This window comes from Chelonoidis abingdonii, chromosome 10 (genome assembly GCF_003597395.2).
Source record: "Chelonoidis abingdonii isolate Lonesome George chromosome 10, CheloAbing_2.0, whole genome shotgun sequence".
NCBI lineage: Eukaryota > Metazoa > Chordata > Testudines > Testudinidae > Chelonoidis > Chelonoidis abingdonii.
Genome location: NC_133778.1, coordinates 8,085,936 through 8,102,753, shown reverse-complemented (window position 1 = coordinate 8,102,753; position 16,818 = coordinate 8,085,936). Strand labels below are relative to the sequence as shown.

The following is a 16,818-nucleotide window of genomic DNA, read 5'->3' as shown; positions in this document are numbered from 1 at the left end:
ACCTGAAGGCAGCAGCGCCCCCATTTGAAAGGTCAGAGGTTCAGTGCTGCTGAAAGACAAGTTCTCTAACTTGTTGAAAGTCAGATTTGCAACCCTTTCAAATGGGGGCACAGCTCCTTTCATTCCTACACCACAGTATAGAAAGAGAGGCTTGGGGTGGGGTGGGGGGTGTTTAAGTGATCTGCTCTTTGTAACTAGATACAGTAATGGCTTTATGCTTATACCGGCCTTTGCCAAAACACAATCCAGACAAACTCAGTGAGACCAATGTCAAAGTGGGTTTATTTCCAAGTTAATAACATACTAAGTGTCTCTTTAAACAGCGGCGCTGACCTTTATATAAATCTCTACACAAATGGTCGGCACGCTGCAGTTCCAGTATTCCGTGATGTGCCGTTTGGATCATCACTGCAGGTTACTGGAGGATCTCTTTATTGATCACAACGGGAAGCAGCAAAAAGCAGGTTCAACACCCCTTGAGAGTAGACGCAACATAAAACGTAAAGGTGCCTTTTAACAGGGAGGGAGAAGCTGTCCAGATTTCACCGTGTGTGACTTGGGCACACAGATACTCGTAACACACGCTGCCTTCTGTGGGCTCCTGGCCAAGAAACAGCGGCCACTGTCCAGAGCGCATCACATTAGTCCTGCTGACAGAGAACAGGACCGCTGGATTTCATCACCTGCTGGACTGTTTTCAAGGAGCCTTTGGTGGTGACTAGCTGGACTCGTTTGCACCAGGCTCATCCAGTCCTCGCTGAATTGTTAGACAGTGTTTCCTGCCTCCTCTTTCAGTCGCTTGCACAGATGCTCACTGATGGCTGCCAGGGGATTGGCTTTGTACACGGGGTTTGCGATGACCTCATGAAACCTGGCCACTTCCTCCTGCCTGAGAAAAGCAAGAGAACTCTGAATGAGACTGTCCAGGTGTTACACTGACCAGCCAGAACAGGGCTGACCGGGCCGCGCCCACTTCCGCGTCCGTGCCTATCGCCAGGCCGGGCCCATCTCCGCACCGGAGCCGGGCCGACCGGGGCTGACTGGGCAGGAAGCCTTGTAAAGTGACTCCAGATACCACAGCAATGGACATCTGTAAGTGCTTGCAATGAGAACTCTTGTAGCTCTATAGGGTTTTCCCTTCTCTACAGCGAAAACTGGGGGAGTCTTCTGAAGATTTTGGAATCATTTAAAGTGTTCCCCAAAAACAAGAACTGGGACAGTTTCCTCTTCTAAAGCTACTGTCCGGAAGTATCAGCCACAGCAAGAGCCGCCAGCATATGATCCGTGTGTAGCTGAGAACAGCTAACAGTGACTGTGCCCCTACCAAGGACACTGCTTGGCTGGTCTGTGCAGATGGGCACTAAATGCTCACTGCTTCTGCAGGCTACTTGCAAGCCACTGATGGGATTTCTTAATTTAGTTGCTCGTTAGCTTCCAGTGTGGACAGTTACAGTGGCAGCGCTGCCCCCACACTCTGCCAGACCTGCCAGCTTCCCTCTGGTGAGAAATGGGCCCTGAACCAGACACATGGGGAGAGCAAGCAGGTGGCACTTCCTTTTCCCCAGGGCCTGGCCACTCAACCCCACGGCAGCCGGCCAGGGGAAGGCGTGCAGAAGGCTCGGGCCTAGGCCAGCAGGCCCATAGCGCCCGCGGTGGAAGGACGAGCTCTCCTGTACTAACTCGGGCTTGTGTGGTGCACAGGAGCAGACATGGGCTGATTCCATCAGGAGACACAAAAGGGGCCAAGCAGGGGCTGGTCGCCACCAGCCCCATTCTCCCTAGGTCCCTCACACTCCATTCTGAGGGCTCCCCTGGGGCATCGGCCTCATGCCGACCCTCTGCATGAGGTCACTCAGAGGAGCCCCCCCTCCCGGCACAGAGCTCCAATGCCCTGCAATGGCGCTGTCCTTCACACCAGGGCAACATGGGTGCCGATGCTGCCAAACCCCACTGCCCTGGGGACATGTCTGTGTGACACAAGGGGCCCATTCTCCCCAATACAAACCCCAGGCAAACCGTGGCAGGCGAGGAATGGCCACCCCCCACCCAGAATGCAACAGAGGGTTTGGTTTATATGTGTGACGCTGCACTAGGAGATGTGGAAAACCACGCCCCAGGTAAACCCAATTTCTAGCAGGGCAGCCACATGGCCCTGGGGCGCCTCTGCGGGGAGCAGCCACACGGCCCTGGGGCGCCTCCGCGGGGAGCAGGTGCGTGAGCGTCGCCAAAGGCAGCTGTTTCACGCATTCACTCTGTTAGCTGGGTACTTACAGGAGCTTGCGCTTCTGGGCTGGCTTCATTTGGTTGAAGTCGGTGGGTTCTGCCTTCGCTCTCCCGTGGCTGCAGAGGGGAACAGACGGGAACAGGTTTGTAGAAGGAAACACTTTGCCAAAAGTACCTGGCACTGGCTGCTGTCTGCAGACAGGACACTGGTCTGACCCAGTCTGGCTGTTCTTACGTGCCGGATGGCAAAGGGATCAGCGATTCTGAAGCTGTCCCCGCTAGGGAGGCAGAGGGAAATCTCTGCCATGCATGTGCCCAGCCACAAGCCCCATACAGCGTGGTTCTGCAGAGCCCTGCCCCCACCCTCACAAGCAGACCCATCAGGCAATTGCACCAAAAAATTGTCCAGCTCTCTTAAAATTGCTATGCCCGGCGGAGGGACGGAGAGGGGAATTCCATGTCACAGGATGGCAGGCAGAGCCACTTCTTCACCACCATGGCTCGAGTTCTGTACTTTGCAGCAGGGTCACTTCCTACTTGTAACTAAGCTAGGGGTCAAACTGCAGCAAAAACCTCCTCAGGTGCTCTGGAGTGACCTGTCCAGTTACTGCCCCCCCCCCCCACGTCTCCCAGAGCCACTGGGCTGAGCTCCCGGCTGAATCCGTGGACTCCCCAGTGAGGCAGGCGGGTCAGTGGCGTATGCACTGAACACCCCCAAACAATGTGTGGAGGGGAGGGTTGGCCGGTCCAGCTGCCTTGTGTAGTTATCCAGGGAGCATGTCCCCCCATCGCTGTGTCCGTTCCTGCACTGCCCCACTTTGGTTCAGAGCCAGCCCAGCTCCTTGCAACAGGAGGCTCTCTCCACACATACAGCAGGGGCACAAACACCACCAGAGCTTCAGCTAGGAGAGCTGGAGTCAGACGGGAAGGGGAAGCACTGGAACAGAAAGTCCTGTGTCTGTTTAAAAGCTCTGCCTAGTTACTGCTGATGACTGATTAAAGGGGTGGAAAGATGGCACAAACGAGCTACCGCTTGGCACCAGGCCACGAGAACCAACAAGAGGAGATGCACTTTTAGACTTGGTTTCAGTAAGGCGTGAGGACAACAGAGAACTGGGCATAGGCCACGAACAAATTCAGGCCGGAAGTTCAAAGAAGGTTTCTAACCATCAGAGCGGGGAAGGGTCTGGAGCAGCTTCTCTCTATGAGTTTTGGGGGAAACAACGTAATTAGTTTTAAGAGAGCTGGACAATTTTTTCGTGTAATTGCTGGATCGGTCTGCTCATGAGGGTGGGGGCAGGGCTCTGCAGCCTGGTGCTCACTTTCGGGTCATATCTTATGTTCCTAACGCTCATGCTTCTGGGTTTCAGTCAGCCTCTGACAGGGGTCAGGAAGGGCTCTTCCCCCCAGTGTATTCTGGAAGGTTTTTTTTTTTTTTCTCTTCCTCTGCCAAGCAATCCAGGGATTCATAGATTCAGTAGTTCTGCTGGAAGGGATCTCGAGCAACTCACGAGTCCATCCCTGCCCCTCACGGCAGGACAATCTGGTCAGACCATCCCTGATCAAGATTTTATCGTAAGCCTACGCTTAAATATCTGCCCAGAGTGGAGATTCCACAACCTCCCTAGCGCAATTTATTCAGAGTGCCAACCACGGCCTGACAGTTAGGAACTTTTCCGTAAAGTCCAACCTAAGATCTCCCTTGCTAGCGGAGTTTAAAGCCATTTGCTTCTGTGTTGATCTAATTAAGGCTAGGTGAACAAGCTTTCTCACGTCTCCTGATGCACATACCGTTTATAGATTCACCTGAAAGCTGTATCCAGTGTCCCCTCTCAGTCTTCTCTTTCAGTCCTAAACTAGCAGTAAACCACTTCTTCAGCCCTTGCCTTCATAGCTCGACTGTTCTCAAGACCCTAATCATTCTTGTTGCCGTTTCTTGAGACCCTCTCAATTTCTCCACATCTTCTTGAAATGCATGCCCGAGACTGGACACAATACTCCAGTTGAGGCCTAACCGAAGCGCGAGTAGAGCAGGAGAGAATGACGTTCTTCGTGTCGTGTTTACAGCACACCTGTTAATGCAAGCCAGAATCACGTTTGCTGTTGTTTTGCAACAGTAAACACCTGGTTGACTCATATGCTGTGGTCGACTATGACCCTAGAGTCTCTTTCTGCCATACTCTTCCTAGACAGTCCTCTTCATTCTGGTATGTGTGAAACTGATTTGTCACTTCCAAGTGGAGCACTTTGCATTTTGTCTTTATTGAACCATCCGGTTTACCTGAGTACATTGCTCCAATTTGTCCAGAATCCATTTTGAATTTTGCCCTGTCCTCCAAAGCAGTTGCAATCCTCCCAGTTTTGGTCCATCCGCACTTATAAGCGTACTTTCTATGCAACTTCAAGGGTCCGTGATGAATACATTGCTAACAGACCGGTCCCAAAACAGACCCCTGCTGGAGACGCCCACTCTTGTGTATATCTTATCCAGCAGGGATTGGGAGGCCATATATAACCACCTCTCTGAGTACGGTTTATCAGCCAGTTATGCAGCCACCTTATAGTAGCCCCATCTAAATTGATTTGCCTAGTTTATCGATAAGGAATCGTGCGAGACCGTATCAAATGCCTTACTAAAGTAGGTATACCACATCCACTGCTTCTCCCTTATCACAAGACTCGTTATCCATCAAAGAAAGCCTATCAGATTGGTTTGACACGATTTGTTCTTTACAATCCATGCTGGCTATTTCCCTATCACTTACCTACCTTCCAAGTGTTTGCAGATAATTTCTTTAATTACTTGCTCCATTATCTTCCCTGGCACAGAAGTTAAACTAACTGGTCTGTAGTTTCCTGGGTTGTTTTTATTTCCCTTTTTATAGATGGACCATGGGTGGAGATAGGACACTGGCCTGGACTGGCCAGGGCTTCAAACTGGCGCCAAGCATTCTCTGTCCCAGGTGCTTGTCTGGCTGGTTCTTGCTCACATGCTCAGGGTCTAGCTTATCACCACAGGTGGGTTGGGAAGGAATTTTCTCCCAGGTCAGATTGGCAGGGACCCTTCCAGGTTTCACCTTCCTCTGTAGTGTGTGGGTGCGGGTCACTTGCCAGGATTACCTGGGTCTATTGCAGGGTGTTTCCCTGTCATCAATGCACTCGGGGGGCCCCCTGACTCTCTGCCTGAGGCATATCACAGTCAGGTCTCAGGGTTGCTGGGTGCAGCGTGAGGGTGCTGAGTGGTGCTGCTGGCCAGTGCCAGGCAGCTCGTCAGACCGGGTGACCTGGGAGCCCCTTTTACACGGCATGTTCCTGAGGTGTGAGCAGATAGGCCCAGCAAAGCCTGAGCACTGTCCAGGGTTTGTGCTCACAGTGTCCCACACACAGAGCTGGGACACATCTATGCGGACTGTAGGCGACTTTAGGGGCCTGTGCAGAGAACTGCAGGTGGCAGCTCCCTGGTGCCATGTGGGACAGAAGAAAGCTGGAAGCCAGCCCTGGTGACCAACTGAAGCACGTGAAAAGGGGACGGCGTGCGTGTCTGGAATTCATGGAGCATCGGGATGGGTACTCATTACTTGGAGAGAGTCAGGTGGAATAGCAGCTTCCTGCTGTCACAGTTACAGGGAGCCTTTGGCAGGGAGCAGTGCAGAGAGAGAGTCAGAGGGGAACGGATCAAATCCCAATTAAAATACCAGGCATGTACATCCAGGGGGTAACACTGGCTCCCTGCCTGGGGCAGAAGAGAAGGAATGGGCGGAGGAGTGTACTCGTGCCTGTATACAGATGCTGGGAGCACAAGGAACGCACAAGATTTGCAGCTGCCTGACCAAGGGTCTGACCCCCTGGAGAGACTGTCTGGGTCCCACCTACTGAGGAGAGAGCCAAGGAAATCGCACAGAGAGTGGCGCTATTTCAGAAGGCTCTGGAGAGCTGAGGAGAGCTGACTCGCCAGTGAAGAGGGAGGTTCGTTAACAGGGAAGCTGGCTTCTGGGTGCTGCAGCACCAGAGTGATGCTACAAACTGGAGGGGGACCTGAGAGGCACTGGAGTGATTAAGGGGCTGGAGGGATTGGCTCACAAGAACAGCTTAACCAACCACCCCTGCACAGCTTGGTGAGCTGACAGAGTTCGAGACATGTCTGCGAGTACTGGGACTGTTCCCCCAATGAGGGAATTCAATGGACAAAGCGAGGAGTAATGTGGACCACAACAAACCAAAGCAAATGTCTGCTCTTAGGATCCTAGCATTTCCCAAGGGTGTGGGCTATTAGCCAGTGGCGCGATCCGCAAGGAAGGAATTGTCACTTGAGTCACTAAGCATGGCCTCCCCAAAGCACCTGAGCACAGACTGCAGGGCTGAGATGAGAATGACTCCATCTCCAGTCCCAGGACTCCCACCCCAAGAGGGGCTGTCAGGCCCAGCCCATGTTTGGTCATGAGCAGAGCTCCTGAGCACTCTGCCAGCAACACGCACTGTAGCCAGCTGCAGAGAGTGAGGAGGGTTATTCCACTCGAGGGCCAGCACAGAGATACAAGCGGCTGCTGGCACAAAACAGCCAGAATAAAATGGTTTGGGGGGGACCTGCTCAAAGTTTTGAACTCCCAGCACAGCCAGAGGGGTGGGGGTTGCTCCCCCAAGATATCCCTTTAATACTCTCTGTACTAGTTGCCAGCAACAGCATCCTCCTGGCCTACACTGGGAAAGCCATTTCCACTTCCCTCTTGGTCAGAGTGACTTAGGTCTCCCAGCCCCATAGCAGTTTCCTGCGGCAGCAGTTCCTGGCCTCCACTCCATTTCTCTGCCTCACTTTGCTACGTTCTTCCTGTTCTCCTCCCTTTGTTCTGCTTCTCCTCTGCCCCGTATTGCTTTGTGCTCCGAATCCTGGCTTGCGTACAGCAGACACCACAGGGTTCCTCAATGACACTATCTTCCAAATCAAGTGGGACGACTGACGCACCAACATCAGTGTTCTGTCCCAAGCCCAACCCTCCAGCATGGAAACTGTGATCTCTTGAATGAGACATGGGGGCTGTCCACACAGCAGTTCCTCGGGAGGTGTCAGCTGACCCCCAGCTTGCTGCTCAGAGCCACCAGCCAGAATGTGATGTAACGTGACAGTCATTCGTCATGTTCCACAGATAGGACTTCGAATTTGGGAAGGGAACAAACAGCAAAAGCAGATAAACTCCTACAGGGGCACAGTCAGCTTGACACATGCATGCAGGGTATATGCAGCCATCGCACTGCACATCCACTATTGTTAAAGGAACATCAAAAGCTACAGTCCCCAGAGGAGAGGGGACAGCTCCACGTGCTCAGGGTATTTACGCTGTGTATGCAACAGCACCTTGTGAGCAGTAAGTTCCTCCCTGTCACTGTCACTGTCCCCTGTTTTCCTGGGTCACTGACAGCAGCAGGGATAGAAAACATTTGTTTTTTACGGTGTGATTGCAAAGCTACAAACACAGGCAGGGGGAGTTCAGAAGCAGAGGCTGGGCCTGCTCTAAACTTATTTCACACTCAGTTTCTGAAAGGATTAGCTTTGAAGTTGGCATCTCTCCAAGAAACAAATCCCATTTAAAGGAAAGTGTTCCTAGAAACACCAGCCTCTGAAAGCACAACGCCTACTGGAGGCAGAATTGCTCCTCACGGCATCTCTCTGGGCATTTCCCAGGAGAATCCAGCAGCTCCTGAGAATGCACAATTCTGGCAGAAATCGCAGCAGTTCTGTTTGCAGCCATACTATGCTTCTGATCCAGACCCAGACCCAGGAGACAGAATCTCAGAAATATGGGGCTGGAAGGGTCTTGAGAAGACATCAAGTCCAGCCCCCTGGGGGGAGGCAGAACCAAGTAAACTTAAGACCATCTCTGGCAGGCCTAACCTGTTCTTAAACCTCCAGTGACGGGGAATCCACAACCTCCTTGGGAAGCCTGTACCAGCCCTAAACTATCCCTGGAGTTAGAAAGCTTTTCCTACTATCTACCCTAAATCCCCCTTGCTGCAGTTAAGCCCATTAGTTCTTGTCCTGCCTTCAGTGGACATGGACGAAACAATTGATCCCCATCCTCTTTATAACGGCCCTTAATATATTTGAGGACTTATCAAGCTCTCCCCTTCATTATGTCCTCCAAGGCCGAACATAGCTGTTCTGATAGGTCAGGTTTTCTAAACCTTTGATAATTTTTGTGGTTCTCTCCCAGCCTCCAATCTGGCCACCTCTCTGTCCTCCAGCTGAGGCCTCACCAGGGTGGGGTCCATGGGACAATGGCCTCCTGTGTCCAACCCAACACTCCTGTTCGGACAGCCCAGAACAACATTAGCCCTTTTCGCAATGGGTGAGCCAGCTGTAGTGCCCGGAGAAGCGCTTGTTCCCCACTCCGGCAGCGCGATGCTGAGATGCTGGTCGGCTCGCTCTGGCTATGAATGGCAGCCTTGTTTCATTACACTTTGTTGCCTTCATTCATTATAAATGAGAATAAAAATCTCACTGCGATGCTTTCTTACCCAGCAGGAGATCCAGTTCCTGGAGAATCTAATCTTTTATTAATAATGCTGACAAACCACTGGAGCATTACCCTGCGTTTATGCTATGCTTCTACTCCTATCAAAGCCTCTTCTGGGGATTTCAAACAACCACATGCGCACTCGCACCACAGCGGGAGAGCCCGAGCTGGGGTGGGGGCTCTTCCCTGGATGGCAGGCAGAGCTGCTGTTCCTCCATGCTACTGACCCTGCCTGGGGAGCAGGCAAGTAAATTGTGGCTGGGCTGCCCAGAAGATCTACAGCAGGGGTAGGCAACCTGGGGCACATGTGCCGAAGGCGGCATGCCAGCTGACTTTCAGCGGCACTCACACTGCCCAGGTCCTGGCCACCAATCTGGGAGACTCTGCATTTTAATTTAATTTTAAAAACCTTATTTACTTTACATACAACACTAGTTTAGTTATATATTATAGACTTATAGAAAGAGACTTTCTAAAAACATTCAAATGTAATGAATAAATGAAGACTTGGCACACCACTTCCGAAAGGTTGCTGACCCCTGATCTACAGCATCAGCTTATCTGCCAACTGGCTGGCCCTGGCCCCCCTGCATCAATCTTAGCCCTCTGCCGGCTGCACTGGCTGGCCCTGGATTCCCCTGCCAGAGTGGGGCTGCTGGGGGCTGGTTTTCAAAGGCACAGCTACAAGTTAGGTGCTTAATTGCTTCCTGTGCCTCTGAAAACCTTCCCTTTCAGAGGGAGCAGCAGACACAGTCTGCATAGATGGGGAGCAGCCCAATTCATCATGTTCTTCCAACTAGCCCTGGACCATCACAAGAGCTTGTGCTTGTGGGGTCTCCAGTCTCGCTCCATGTGCAAAGAGATTCGAGTGCTTCGCCAAGGCGTCTTTGGAGCCTGAATGTAAAGCCCTGCCCGTTATGGTAAATGCACATTCCCGGCTGCAGGCCCAGCAGAGCGTGTGCCAATGGGGATACGTTTACATAGAGCATGAAGGCTTCTCTCTCTGATATGGCTACTCACAAGAAACCCCCCAACACAACACCAGGCAGGCAAAGACACTGGTCAGAGGTCATGGCTGGCCTGGGGAGACAGGTTAGAGAGAAGTCCCAGGGACAGGTCCACACATGCAGGGGGTAGGGTGGGAATTCAGAGAAAGCTCAAATGGTCAGAAGAACAGGAACGCGCACGACTGCTCCAAGAGAGGCTGGCTGCTGCCAAAGGAAGCCCCTTGTCTGTCTCTGCCCAGCTCTGCAGTCAGCTACAAGTGGTGCCCTTTCAGCCGGGAATGCCAGCCCTAATTCATCGGGCACTTCTGTGACGGACCCACCCCCAGTGTCCCTGGGGAACTGGGCAGAAATCCCGCGCTGCTGTTATGGCCAATGGAACACGCTCTCGCATTAACCAGTTGCCTGCACATGGCAGGAGCCTCAGCATGGCTATGCTGCAATACTGGCTGTACGCATGATGCTGTCCTGCCTTTGGGGCTAGCTTCGGAAGCACTTGGTTGTTCAAAGCCTGCTCCCACCGCTGCAAACCCTGCTCGGCCACGCCAGCCTCCCTCTCCCCCCCAGCAAGTGACACTCGGTGCCCACAGCGATGCACCAAGTCACCCTGGACACCCAGGCGAGCTACTCTGAGCAGCATGCTACCGCCACATGTTTCATGCAGAGCAGAGGGCACGGACAGTCAGAGGGACTGGGTGAGGGGAGCGGTCCACCGTGTGCAGCCACCGAGGTAACCGGCTGGCAGTGCCATGACAACAGTACCCACTGCAGGAAGTAGCAAAACAAAGCAGCCCACCAGAGGGTACCTACCTCTTGGGCTGCTTCCTGGCCTTGCTGGTTGTGGTCAGTTCAGAAAGTTCAGGCAGGGCTTCCATCAAAGGCTGCATGTCTCCCACCACCGGTGTTGCTTTCCGCTTTGCCTCGGCTTTTTGCTTCTGTCTGGCCAGCTTCACACCTTCTATTTCTGAGTCAGAAACAAGACCGAAAAGAGACTGTCAATTTCCAAGCACTCGAACTACAGCTAAGGGAGGAAAAATATGTTTTGGATAATGGCCTCGAGCAGCGGTTCTCAATCTTTTGTACTGGTGACCCCTTTCACACAGCAAGCCTCAGTGCAACCCCTCCTCAGAAATTAAAAACACTTGTTTATATATTTAACACTATTACAAATCCTGGATGGAAAGCGGGGTTTGGGGTGGAGGCTGACAGCACGTGACCGTTCCCCCCCCCACATAATAACCTCATGACCCCCTGAGGGGTCCCGACCCCTAGTTTGAGAACCCCTGGCCTAGACAGCATCCTTGGAAAGTTTGCAGACAATACCAAGCAGGCACTTTCGAGGACAGGATTAAAATTTAGAATGATCTGGACAAACTGGAGAAATGGTCTGAAATAAACAGGATGAAATTCAATAAGAACAAATGCAAACTAGCGCATTTAGGAAGGAAGAATCAGTTGCACACATACAGAATGGGAAATGACTGCCTAGGAAGGAGTGCTGCAGAAAGGGATCACAAACTAAACAGGAGTGAACAGTGTCACACTGTTGTAAAACAAAGCGAACAGCATTCTGGGAGGTATTAGCAGGAGTGTTGTAAGCAAGACACGAGAAGTCATTGTGCCACTGTACTCTGCGGTGACTAGGCCTCAGCTGGAGTATTGTGTCCAGTTCTGGGCGCCATGTCACAGGAAGGATGTGGACAAATTGGAGAAAGTCTAGAGAAGGGCAACAAAAATGATGAAAGGTCTAGAAAACATGAGTTATGAGGGAAGACTGAAAAAATTGGGTTTGTTTAGTCTGGAGAAGAGAAGACTGAGGGGGACGTGATAACAGTTTTCAAGCACACAAAAAGTTGTTATAAAGACGACAGTGATAAATTGTTCTCATCTACCGAGAACAAGACACGAAGCAATGGGCTTACATTGCAGCAAGGGTGGTTTAGGTCTAGGTCGTACATTAGGAAAAACTTCCTAACCATCAGGATGGTTAAGCCCTGGAACAAACTGCCTTGGGAGGTTGGCTAGTGAGAGAACCGTGTTTCCCTCCCATGCACCGCGAGGGGGGAACTGCTGAGAGCGGAGAAGAGGAGTACTAAAGACCTGAAATCAAACCAATGTGCTAGAATTACATGGACCCTTCAGTGAGATTGGAGAGTTAGGGGAAGGTCCTTGACAGATGTCTCTGTAACCATGAACCTGGCTGACTCTGGCTTTATGTACAAGGAGAAGAATGGTCTTGTGGCAAGTGCACTGGCCTGGGACTCACAAGAGCCGGGTTCGATTCATGGCTCTAGCCGGGGCTCGTCTACACTGGGGACTTCAACTGATTGGCCAAAATGCAGCATTTGCAAGCCAGGCACCCTGAGTGAGTGCTGAGCCTGGGGCCCTTGGAGCAGGCAGGGCGCCCAAGAACATGGGGACTGGTGATGAACTGAAAGCAGCTGAGCTGCCCCACGGGACTGTTTCAGTGCTGTGTGACTCGGCCCCAGCACTGCAGGGAGATGGGGGGGCTCTCCTCTCCTCTGCTGTGCTCGCCTTCCTGCTCCGCTGCTGGGAGAGAGAGCCATGGGAGGGCCTGCCCTGCAAGGCCATGGGAGCCCAGGCTCTGCCTGAGTCGAGGGGAGCCCCTACCAGTGGATCCAGCTGGGGAGAGGAGGAAAAGAGTGGAGAACCAACAGCCAGTTACAGCTCCCCCATTCTCTGCCTGAGCTGGCACTGGTACCCCAAGAACCAAACTCATGTGGAGGTGCACAATGTGCTCCTGTCCCTGCAGCGTGGGGGCTGGCTAGCCACTCTCTGGGCCCTTGGGGTCTCCCCCACAGCAGAGGACTCCCCAGGAGGGAGCTCCATAGAACGTTTCTCCTTCCTTGCATCCCCTGAGGGATTCAAAGGCTGTGGAACCTGCCCTACAGTATCAACCGTGGCCTTGGCGGAGAGTCAGCCAGTTAGCGCAGTAGGGCTGCACGGCCCTGACCGTGGTCATCGGCTGATACGTCTACGCCAGTAATCTTGTGGGCCAAGCTTTTCAACATTTTCTCTTGTTTGTCCCAGCACTAAACGAGTCCTGGACTTAGAAACCAGTGAGGTGCTTGGGTCTCTACCATCACCAGTCCTGGGTGAGCTGTGATTTCTGCAATGCACAGAGGTTTGTGAGAAATCTGGATTGTAAACACTGCTCCTTGCAGGAGGCTCTGCCAGGGGCCCTGGTTTCTGTTCTGCACCATTTCTGGAGGTGGCTACTTCACAGTGCTGCCACGCATTACGCGCCTGACGCATCACAAAAAACACCGAATTCTTCTTCTATGAAATCTCCTTCCGTACAGGGACCGTGCATGCTTCACATGGCCAAAGCCTTGCATCAGTTTTTCCTTGAGACTCTTTCTTATGATTTATTTCTGTTGGAATGGAATATGTGCTGAGAGTTTTGCATTACACTACTGGGCTGAGCTTCACTGCACTGGGTACTGGGACTGGATGCCAAAACATGCACTGAGAAAGGGCACCCAAGAAAAACATTTCATTCCAAGGTTACAAAAACAAACAAAAAAGAACCAGTAGCAAATTGCTCCCCACCACATGTAAGGGAGTTTTTAGAGGATAATCCTGGTGGCTTTGTAGGGAACAATGGAATAAACAGCATCAGATGAATGAACTGCTCAAGTGAAACTGCTCAGAGCCATTTACTGCATGTAGCCCATACCACACTGCGTGGAAAGGACTGCTGAGCTCTAATCATCCAGCCCATGCCGGGTGAAAAAAAGTGCAGTGCTGCTTGTTTTCTTGGATTTCGCCTGGGGCTGTGAGTAAAGACTGATTGACCGCTCAAGGGCTAGTCTCAAGCCTTGGAGTGAAAGAAGTGATGGACACACAGCAGCTAAAGCCCTGCCCCTACTCCACCCCTTCCAGGAGGCCCCGCCCATGCCCCGCCTCTTCCCAACCCTTCCCTGCCCCCATTCCAACCCCTTCCCCGAAATCCCCACCTCAACTCCGCCTGCACCAGGGGGTGCAGGAAGGGTGTGGGGTGTGGCAGGGGCTCAGGGCAGGGAGTTGGGGTGTGGGGTGCAGGAGGGATAGGGGTGTGGCAGGGGGTCAAGCCAGGGGATCGGGGTGCAGGAAGGGTGTAGCAGGGGGCTCAGGGCAGTGGGTTGGCGTGCAGGAGAGGCGCAGGGTGCAGTGAGTCAGAGTGCAAGGTGCGGCAGGGGGCTCAGGGTGCAGGGTACGGCAGGGGGCTCAGGGCAGTGGGTTGGGGTGCAGGAGAGGCGCGGGGTGCAGTGAGTTAGAGTGCAGTGTGCGGCAGAGGGTCGGGGTGCAGCAAGGGGCTCAGGGCAGTGGGTTGGGGTGTAGGAGAGGTGTGGCAGGGGGTTGGGGTGCAGCAAGGGGCTCAGGGCAGTGGGTTGGGGTGCAGCAAGGGGCTCAGGGCAGTGGGTTGGGGTGCAAGAGGGGTGTGGCAGGGGGTTGGGGTGCAGCAAGGGGCTCAGGGCAGTGGGTTGGGGTGCAAGAGGGGTGTGGCAGGGGGTCGGGGTGCAGCAAGGGGCTCAGGGCAGGGGGTTTGACTGCAGGAGGGGTGCGGGGGGTGGGCTCTGGCCCAGTGTGCACCTGGGAAGCGGCTGGAACGTGGAGGATCAGGGGCACAGGGGTGTGTGTTGCTGTTGCTTCAGGCACCACCTCCAGCAGCTCCCATTGGCCGGGAACGGGAAACTGCAGCCAATGGGAGCTGCTGGGGGCGGTGCCTGAAGAATCACCACCAGACACCCCTGCACCTCTCCTCCCCCAGGTTCTGTCCACTTCCCGGAGCTGGGGGTGGGGGGGGCAGCCAGGCAGGGAGCCTGCCCTGCCCCCGGTGCACGGTGGGCCAGAGCCGCTCTAGGTAAACCCTGGGGGGGGGGCACGAGGAGCTCGCAGGCCGCGTGTTTGAGACCCCTGATTTAAACTGTGCCAGAATGAAGTTCTGCTCTTCGACAGGGGTTCAGGCAAGCACTGACACGTTTCCAGCTCCCCTGTAAGCCAGTGGATGTAAGGATACACTCCTTACCTGCTTTCCTGAAACAAGGTCTCTATTAGTGCTGGGCTAAAAGAACCAGTGTTCCCAAGCTCCAGGAACCCGGCTATGCAATCAAGAGAGGACTCTGTGGCTTCTTGCAGCTAAGCAAGTTACCCAAGCAAAGAGTAAATTCCAGGCTTTGGGATGGACATGAGAAATGGCCGACTCTGGGACACAGAAAGGAGAGAAGCAGCCAGGGAAGGTTTGAAAAGTTCCCGTGAAACTCTGGAGGAAGCCTCGCAACATGTTTGAGGCAAGAGACGATCACGTCCAAGCAGGACCTTTGCATCACTACTTCTAAGAGCCTGGCAGTGCGATATCTCCTCAAATCCTGGCCCAGGGGGGTCCTGGCCCTTCGCTCGGCTCGGTTACTCCTGGGAGCGAATCCCTTAGGCACATCGCATTCTAACTTTAACTCACAAACCCCATGTGAACTGCCATCATGTGAAGAGTTTGGGGAATTTGGCCACACCTCTGCGTAGGAGGTGAAGAGGGCACATGCTGCTGCTTCTGGGAGCTGCACAGTGTGGTCCCCGACCCCACTCCTCGGCTGGAGCATGGGAGACCCAAGACTCCGCTCCCCAGCTGGAGCTCGACGGCCAGATTAAATCGTCTGGTGGGTCAGATGTGGCCCACAGGCCGTAGTTTGCCCACCCGTGTTAGAGTGCCCAGCCAAGTGCCAAGGAGAGCAGTATTCCTAATAGGACACAGCAGCCTGGCATTTAAAGTGCTCTGGCATAACAGGCCAAACTCAGCAAAAAGTAGAGCTGCCAAAACGGGAGCACACGCCTCTGAGTTTCTAGGAGAGAACAGCAGCAAACCTAACTCCTCCCAGGGCTCTCCAGGGCTGGTTTTGTATTCCCATATTTTCCACATATGCCATGTAGGCAGTAGCGTAGCTAGTGGGGTTCAGTGGAAGCAGCCGCTTCCCATCAGGGCGGCGGGCGCGGACGTGGCACCAGCTGGCTGGCGCTGCTAGCAGCACGGCCAGAGGAGCTGTGGGGCGGCAGGCGCAGAAGCAGCGGCAGGCGCGGAAGCTGCGCCTGCCAGCCAGCTCTGACAGCAGCACAGACGGAGGAGGCATGTTGGGGCGGCAGATGCGGCCGGAGGAGTGAGGGGGCTGGCTCCTCGGCTCAGTGCTCGGCGGCCAAGTGCTCCCCAGCCCCCTTTCCCCGCCCCTTGCTAATGCAGAGGGCAGGGGGAGGCGAAAGGGCCCCTGTGCCTTTAAGGCCGCCTGGCTGGCAAGCCCCTCGTGGAGCGCGTCGAGCGCTGGGAGCACACCGGGGACAGGCAGCAGTGCAGGAGGAAAGGTGAACGGGGGGTGGTGGTGGTGTCCGGTTGGGGGCGTGGCCAGAGGAGGAGCCAACGGAGGGCGCCTTTTTTATGTTTGCTCCCCCTACACTTAAAACCTGGCTACGCCACTGCATGTAGGACTCTCGGAGAGACAGCATTTCCCAGCACTCACTGCTCTCCGGGACAGGGAGAGAATCACTGGGAATTATCTCCAGCCAGCCTTGTCCTCGACTTGGGAGAGAGGAGGGGGCTTCCCACCCACCCTGCTGATGGAACTCCAGTCAGCAGTCAGGGTTCTCCCCAAACCACACAGCGCTTCCCTGAGTCCACTTCCTCTCCCTCAGCGACTGCACCTGCCTGATCCCCAGGGATCATTCTTGGGCTCACGAGGTTTCACTTTCTAAGCCTCAAAGGGCCAGTACACTCTGCTACATGTGGCATGTATGTTTTTTAGGAAGCGGTGCAATGCAGGGCTTCTACTGGCCCTCTGATGAGACAACCACCCTGAACGCGTGATCTTATCGAGGGAATACTTACTCTGCAGCCACCTGTCTTTTCTCAGCTTCATTTTTTCTCTTTTTGGCAGAAGTGTTTTTTCTTCGACACCTGAAAAATAAGAACACACGGCAGTCTGAGTGGTGCTTCCCGATGTGGCTTTTCCAGCTCGTCCCGCAGGAGGTCAATGGATGTACTCCATTGGAACAGGCCAGACAATCTGCAATAAGAGTTTTGCTCAACCTTTGCCACG

General features: G+C 53.7%; 1 protein-coding gene across 1 annotated transcript in view; it reads right to left on the bottom strand.

The window, feature by feature from the left end:
- Window positions 1–263: 263 nt before the first annotated feature.
- SLX9 (SLX9 ribosome biogenesis factor) overlaps window positions 264–16,818 on the bottom strand; it is a 110,347-nt gene continuing 93,792 nt past the window's right edge. The window contains exons 3-6 of the mRNA XM_032787708.2: window positions 16,608–16,676; window positions 10,547–10,700; window positions 2,272–2,340; window positions 264–889 (exon numbers count right to left, since the gene is read on the bottom strand). Coding sequence (XP_032643599.1) covers window positions 766–889; window positions 2,272–2,340; window positions 10,547–10,700; window positions 16,608–16,676 — 416 coding nt within the window. The 3' untranslated portion in view covers window positions 264–765. The remainder of the gene's footprint in view (window positions 890–2,271; window positions 2,341–10,546; window positions 10,701–16,607; window positions 16,677–16,818) is intronic.